At 37.4% G+C, this 7538-nt stretch overlaps 1 protein-coding gene across 3 annotated transcripts in view; it reads right to left on the bottom strand.

The window, feature by feature from the left end:
- LOC111871077 (5'-nucleotidase) overlaps positions 1–7538 on the bottom strand; it is a 46381-nt gene that overhangs the window by 7415 nt on the left and 31428 nt on the right. For all 3 annotated transcript variants that reach the window (XM_023863861.2, XM_023863860.2, XM_023863862.2), the window contains exons 7-13: positions 6712–6798; positions 6257–6490; positions 5379–5633; positions 4720–4872; positions 2923–3132; positions 2136–2288; positions 948–999 (exon numbers count right to left, since the gene is read on the bottom strand). In XM_023863861.2, coding sequence (XP_023719629.1) covers positions 948–999; positions 2136–2288; positions 2923–3132; positions 4720–4872; positions 5379–5633; positions 6257–6490; positions 6712–6798 — 1144 coding nt within the window. The remainder of the gene's footprint in view (positions 1–947; positions 1000–2135; positions 2289–2922; positions 3133–4719; positions 4873–5378; positions 5634–6256; positions 6491–6711; positions 6799–7538) is intronic.

The raw sequence follows: 7538 nt of genomic DNA on the forward strand, positions 1-7538 counted from the left end.
GGGGGGGGGGATATTTTCAAGCCATTAATACACCTGCAGTCTTTCTCACTTCACTCAGCCTGCCTTAGGAAACCAACCTGAGGAAAGTCATTAACACTATGAACCACTAACAAACCACTCTCACTGGTTTCACATGCAGCCTACATAATTTACTGAACCATACAGTATTATCCATCACTAACAGATGGCAGCAGTAACAACCTAGAGTAAAACCATTTTTTTTTAGTATATTTGCACTGATGCCTCTGACATTCACGTATGTCAACGGAGTAAAAGATGTACGGTTGATATGCACTGCGTAGTCACTTTGTGCACCCTTGATATTAAAATAAATTTGCATAGAAATACTGGGATTTTGGCCTTTATCCATCGTCCAGATTCTAAATAACTAAGGAAAAAAACAATGTTTCGGAAACTGGGTCTCTTTCTTCTGTCCTCAGGTGAGGGACTGGACCTAGTGATTAAGGCTAGCTCTTTCTAAGGGACCCAACAGAGCAGGTGTCTTCCCTCACATGAGGATGGAAACAAATCCAGTTTCCAAAACGTTGTGGTTTCCTTTTTCTTAGTTATTTAGAATCCGGACGATGGACAAAGTCCGAAATCCCAGTATCTCTGTGTGTTATACACCATCGTCAGAACCCTATAGTGTCTACTCAAATTAAATTGTTTATACTGATTTTTCAGCTGCCCTCTCAAATTGGTATTGCACTATCAATCACTGACTAAAATAATGTGACTAGAAAATGTCTGACTTCAATTATCAGTAATAAGAATGTGCCATAACCTAAACTCAACCCTAGTTCTTATGACCTGGACATCAGACTTGTTACAGTTCCTGATCTATAGTTATTTCGATGCCATCACTCTATCAGTGTGTCAGTTGCTAGTCTAAGCTAATCATATGCAAGGCAGAGCCACTTCGAGGTCTGTATCTCCTAAACACATACCTCCATATGCCATAAACAAGGCCTACTACTAATGCTGCAACTATCAGCGTCACTGCAACAGAAAGACACATACATGTATTAAAAAATTATGGAACGTTGGAATAAATTCTTTTAATTACTTGGAACATAACACATCCCATTGGTATGGGTTCAAAACTTGGGTCTCTGACATTAAGGGAGGAACACCGACTGAGGGTGTTTTGAGAATATTGGGACCAAAGAGAGATGAAGGGATGGGAGGCTGGAGAAAACTGCATAATGAGGGGCTTCATAACTTGTACTTTTCGCCAAGTATAATTAGAATGATCAAGTCAAGGAGGATGAGATGGGCAGGGCATGTAGCACAAATGAGGAAGAAGAGGAATGCATATAGGATACTGGTTGGAAAGCCAGAAAGGGAGAGAAACCACTAAGAAGACCAAGATGTAGGTGGGCGGACAATATTAAAATAGTATCTTAGAGATAGGATGGTGTGGTACAGACTGGATCAATCTAGCTCAGGATAGGGACCGGTGGAGGGCTCTTCAAGTTCATAAAATTCTGGGAAGTGTTTGAGTAGCTGCACAACTGGTGACTTCTCAAGAAAGGCTCAGCTCCATGAAGTTAGTTTATATATCCCATACCAGACAAAAGGAACCGAAAGTAAAAGTTATGAGTTTTGTCAAAATACTGTAATTTAAAATTAAGACCTTCATACCATCATTACTTTATGGGCACAGAAGAATATGAGTTTATAAGGACACTTGCCAGACCAACGTTATCTTATGGTAGTGAATCGTGGACAGTAAGGGGAACAGATGAGAGGAGACTATATATCAGCAGAAATGCATTTCATAAGAATGCAGCATGCACCCTTTCACATATAAAAAGAGAAATTTTGACTGAACTACAGAGTCCTAAAATAAAACTATACATTCAATAGAAAGATACGGAAAAGAACATGTGACAGTATGAGCTCTGACAAAACTAAAAAGGGGTAGGGGATTTTAAAATATTGATTGGGGGGGGGGAAGTCTGGGAAGGCCTCTGAAAGATGAAAGGATTCTGTTTCATAATATCTGTAAAAGATCTTATACAGATCTAATACTGGAAAGAATGATAATGAAAAACAGATTCAAATGTGAACTTTGCTACTTCAAAGTGAAATATAACTTGAGAGTAGTAAGTACATAAAATATGAAATTCTACCTATAACAATGGTTGCTGTGTGGTCTTTACAGGGAACGAGAGGTGGTAGCACTGGACTTGACTCCAACAGTACTAAACGACCACCGACTGCAGGAAGGGGCAGGATGACTGTACTGTTTATGTAACTTGTCACAGCCTCAACAGTTGTCACCACTGAAATAAATAACAGAATCTATTACAATATTATATTTAAGCATCCTGTTGCACTCCATATGATAAATGATATAATGATACAAATTCTGTCCCAAGTGCAAACAATATATTATGTGTCCTTGATCTTGTTCCTCTACACTACATGTTTCGGCCTCAGACGGCCATCATCATGTGTATAACACTCACGTTGCTGTCACACTGCACCCAGCCCAAAATTTAACACTTAACACTTTCCTTGTTATTATCAACATCTACTTCGTTGATATCTGTCTGGTTTGTAGATTATTTTACACACATAAATTTTGTCGTACCTGTAGTAGCACTATAAAATCTTTAGTTCTACTTTTAAAATCCTTTAAAATTATTTTCTCTAAATTTTAAATTTTAAATTGTTAGGGTCACTTGCCCTATGTCTAAAGTGCTGCAGCGGCTAGTTCTTGTTTCCACACTGTATAGGTGTTATCCTGTGTAGTCTTCCTGTGTGCGTGCCACTGTTATTCTTTACTACGTGTGTATTACTATTACTATTTGCAATCCAACACAAGAATCAAAGTATATTATTTCCTGTCAGCTACTCTGATATCCTGCACTGTATAAAGAACGAGTGGAATATGGCTTTAAACTGTGTACTTACAGTGAAATGAGGCATTTAATGCACCCACTAATTTCTTGTAGCTGTCCATTTTCAAAAGCGTGAGTGGTACTGACACGTTGTAAAATGCTGTAGCATCGCTCACATTTATCTTACTCAAAAGCATGGATGCTGAGGCAGCTGAAACTGTTTTTATTGCAGCTATCTTTGAGCTGTTCTTGGGTTCCTGTCTGTACTCTATCTGTAAAAAGCCTGAAAGGAAGAAACACCAAAATTAAACCTCTGTAGACTTCTTTTTAAGTGGCACCCTGTCCACCCTCGCAGCTGCATTTAAATGGAAGGAGATCCCTGTTGTTTTAGTGCTTTTGCTTTTGTTTCATATCTTCTGGCAAATAGAACATATTCTCTGGTCACGGGCGAACACAGAAGGGCATATGGCTGCCACCTGTTGATAAGACAAAACACTAAAACAATCTGTGTCTACATTTAAATTTGGGCTTGATGAAATGGTATGGCTGTGAAGTGTCATCTTCCAGGTTTCTATGCTGTGTAATTTGGTATACGTCCACTGGCATTTCAGTGGAGTATACTGCCTCCATCTTCAGGGTTGAAGAGGTGAAGAGTAAGCCAAGCAAGAAACCAGCAACAAGCAGAACCCTCCAAAATATCATGGGATTTCTACCAAACTGCATAATGTTACAACACAATTGTTGTACTATTCATAGTCACTGCCACAAGAACCTAAAATCCAATATGACAGAAAATGTATACACTGAAAATAATATGCGTCATAACAGGTCAGACAGAAAACTGATATGCTATGAACTATATGGCCATGATTTGATTCCTGAGAACAAAAGTAGGTAATTTTCCTAACTATCAATAGCTCAACCAAGACCCTGTATTGTAAGTTACATATTAAACAAAGGTGTAAAGTTGTACTTCAATTTCAGAACACTTATTTTCTAGTAGATTCTAAAGGGTTCTGGCAATGGTGTATAATATTCAGAATTACAGGGTTTTTGGACTTCGTCCATGGTCCAGTATTCTAGAACTAGAAAACATTACCTCCAGTGATTGAGGTTAGCTCTTTCCAAGGGATCCAAAAGAGTAGATGACTTCCCCTACTCACATAAAGATGGACCTCCAGTGATTGAGGTTAACTCTTTCTAAACAATCCAACAGAGTAGGTGTCTTCCCCTCCTCCCCAACCCCTCATCAGGGGATGGAAACAGATCCAGTTTCTGAAACATTGGGTTTTCTAGTTTCTAGAATACTGGACGTTGGATGAAGTCCAAAATCCCAGTAATTCTGAGACTTATTTTCTATTTGTGTTCTTTGTAATTCTGCATAAGACCCTAATGCTGATTTTCATTTACTGTCGACATAAACTACTGCTGCAAAGCTTTACAAATTGCAGATATCATTACTAGCAATAAATTATACCTCTCTGTACTTTGTGAAACAACCGTCATATCAAAAACTTTTCAAATAAAATTTAATATTTGTGACAGTCAAATGCTACTTTACAGCAATACAGCATATTGAAACAACCACATAAAAGTATCTACCTGATGATGACTATATAAGGTCAAAACATTATGTAGAAGTGACATTTATATAACAGTCACAGCATACCACACCAACACTCTACAAGCACAACAAGATGTTACACCTTTAAGACTGTCCATACAAATTAAATTAACTTGTGCAAAAGAATTCTGAAATACAATATCACCTTTAGGGATTAAAAACAAATCTGGACAGACATAACCTCCCCAATATGTATTAACTTTATGCATTTTATACAAAGAATGCATAGAAGTGTACATTACTTACCAGATACATGCAGGAAGTCAGTTGAATTTGAATTATTAATGCTGTTAATGGAGATCTCAAGTGTGTCTTTTAGTTGCTGTCCTGTCAGTAGAACACTGTAGATGTATGCATCGTTTTCAATAAGTCCATAAATATCCAGTTCTGTCAGGTTGCCTGTGGGAAAAAAAACATAATTTAACATTTTTTGTTGTCATGCTTTGTAACTGGGAATAAAGGAACTAGAACTTGTGTAATTAGGAGTGTGTGACTGTAACTTCAGTTTTCAATTTTAGTCACATCTTATGCAGAAACTGGTCCAATGTTTCATCATACACTGTAATCAGGACCTTCACAGTCTTAACGCTGTAATACATGCTGAAATATCTGAAAAACTTCAACATGCGACAAGAATAAACCCTGAAAGCTATAGGTACACATCAGTCACATGTCATGAAACCTAAGGACATGAATACTTAAGTAACAGTTCATGTAAGAAAGTAATTCCCAATCTGTATTGTGTGAAAACTCTGGGATATGAACGATCTCACAGATAAATTTTCTGTAGTTTCAAGATTTCCTCATACACACAACCTAAAAACGTTAAGAAGTACATCACGAATCTCAACAGTAAATTTATGACGAATGCATACTATAAAATCCATCTGTCTTTGCATACGTACCTTCAGGTATGGTGCTGTTTGGTTTAAGATACTTTGCAGGGTACATTCCTATTCTTGTACCATTCTTACTCCAAGTACCATCACCTTGCAGGGCTGCCACCATGGCATCTGTGATGAGATTCCCAAGCGAACATTCTGAATGACAGCACAGGTCTCTCTCTGCTGTCAAGTTCTTGTTGTTCTTTGTAAGAGACTCATTCTGCTTTTGAAGTATCCTGAGTTCAAGCTTGATAAGATCCAAAGCACGTTTATCAGCTGAAAGGTTCAATTATTCTGTTACTGACATGAAGGGGATGACTGGCAGTGTATTCACATTTTACTTTACACTTCACAATGTCTGTGCATATATGACGATTTCTGATGGGTACAGCAGTTTTATTACAACTGTGTGCCAAAACATTTCTGTAGGAATGAATCTTCACTCATAACTTGTGAATCAATGAAAAAAATTATGGTTAATATTATGGAATTTCAGTGTGGACAGATTTTCCAGAATACATCCCTCCGGTGACATGGGGACAGTCAGTGCTTGTTACTGGGTATGCATCTTGTTGCAGAAGTCAGTACCCAAAGAGGCTTCCTGATACTGCCTCAGATAATTTTCTGAAGCATGTACTGCCTCACATTAATGTAACACCTAAAGCTAAAGGTAAAGCTATCCCTGTAGGAGGCCACAAGGGCCATCCCAATTTCATGTTCTGCAAATATGGGTTTTCTCACATTTCAAGTAAAATTTCAATGACCGCCAAATCAGCAAACTCAGAGTTTGTAACTGAAACATCACCATTAAATAACATAATAATTATTATGTTATTTAATGGTGATGTTTCAGTTATTATATTGATTATAATCAATAAATCTATGTTCATGGAATATACCTGTGCTGTTCACATAGTCAAATGCTTTAAAACTTGCATTGGCAACCCTGCAGCTGTTTGCTATGGGGAGCTGCATTTGTCCGATAATGAAGCGTCCTGCCACACTGCTACTGTGGTTGACTCTCAGACTTGCTACATAAGCTGTAGCTGTCTTATTGGCCGATTTCTTATCCACAGTCTCCCAAAAGACATATTGTGAGTTATTCTGCTTGTCTTTGTTGTTTGGTTCTGCCCCTGTTGAATTCAAACAAAATAAAAACTACAGAAAACATAATGAAGATGTTTTTTACATCAATTCCTTGTCAAGTATAGGGGGTTAAAATCCTGAAAGGCATTTCGTTTGGCAGTCATCTTGACATTTATGAAGACAGAGTAAAATAAAATCATGATATAATGAAACTGACAAGAGTGTTCAATTCACAATTAACAGAAATCTCCATAATTTGTTACTTCACCTTCAGACAAATTTGCACCGCTGAAGAATACAAAGTCGACTCCATCAATGCTGGCGAGAGCCCTCGATTTATTGATGCTGGAGCTCCCTGAAACACAGTACAAGTTTGTAAGTAGATACATTAGATATTAAGGTAACCAGACTGTTGTGGGGTACTGTACTTCAGACTAACAACAAATGCACATTAAAATTAATGATACCACTCCATAACTCACCAAGAAACGCTTTAGATAAGAAGCCACAAAGTTCTGTGAAGAACTGCCTCCTTTCCTTTTGATACAACATGGATTGCGTAGAAAATAATGTGTCAAATTGCTAAATCTGGTATTTTCTCTGTGGTCTGCCCTGAATTCTGGCTTGTATTGTATCGCACGCAGCCACAAGAGTGGAACACATAATAAGAGACAATATACACACAACATTAGAAACATACGAAGAATGACCCCCATGTGGATGATTAATAATACACACGAATTTAAAATATGACATGAGATAATAGGTTTTAATAAGTTTTAACTACATAAACTTTATTATTATATATGGACATATACAAATTTAATATTATTTGTAAATGGACATATAAAGGCAAGCAGTGAAATAATTGACAGATTGATACGCCTGAAGATGTCAGCATACTGCCAAAACATGTAATGTAGAAGTGGTAGATGGGATTGTATGCACTTGAAGACTGTTAATACATACAAGGTCCGTATAAAAAGTATCGGGAAAAGTTCCGGGAAAATAGATTTATTTCAGATATTGCTACAATGCCTCAAAATTCTTCAAAATACATCCCTTGTGCATCGATACACTTTTGCCAATGGCGAT

Source organism: Cryptotermes secundus, unplaced genomic scaffold (genome assembly GCF_002891405.2).
Source record: "Cryptotermes secundus unplaced genomic scaffold, Csec_1.0 scaffold73, whole genome shotgun sequence".
Classification (NCBI taxonomy): Eukaryota; Metazoa; Arthropoda; class Insecta; order Blattodea; family Kalotermitidae; genus Cryptotermes; species Cryptotermes secundus.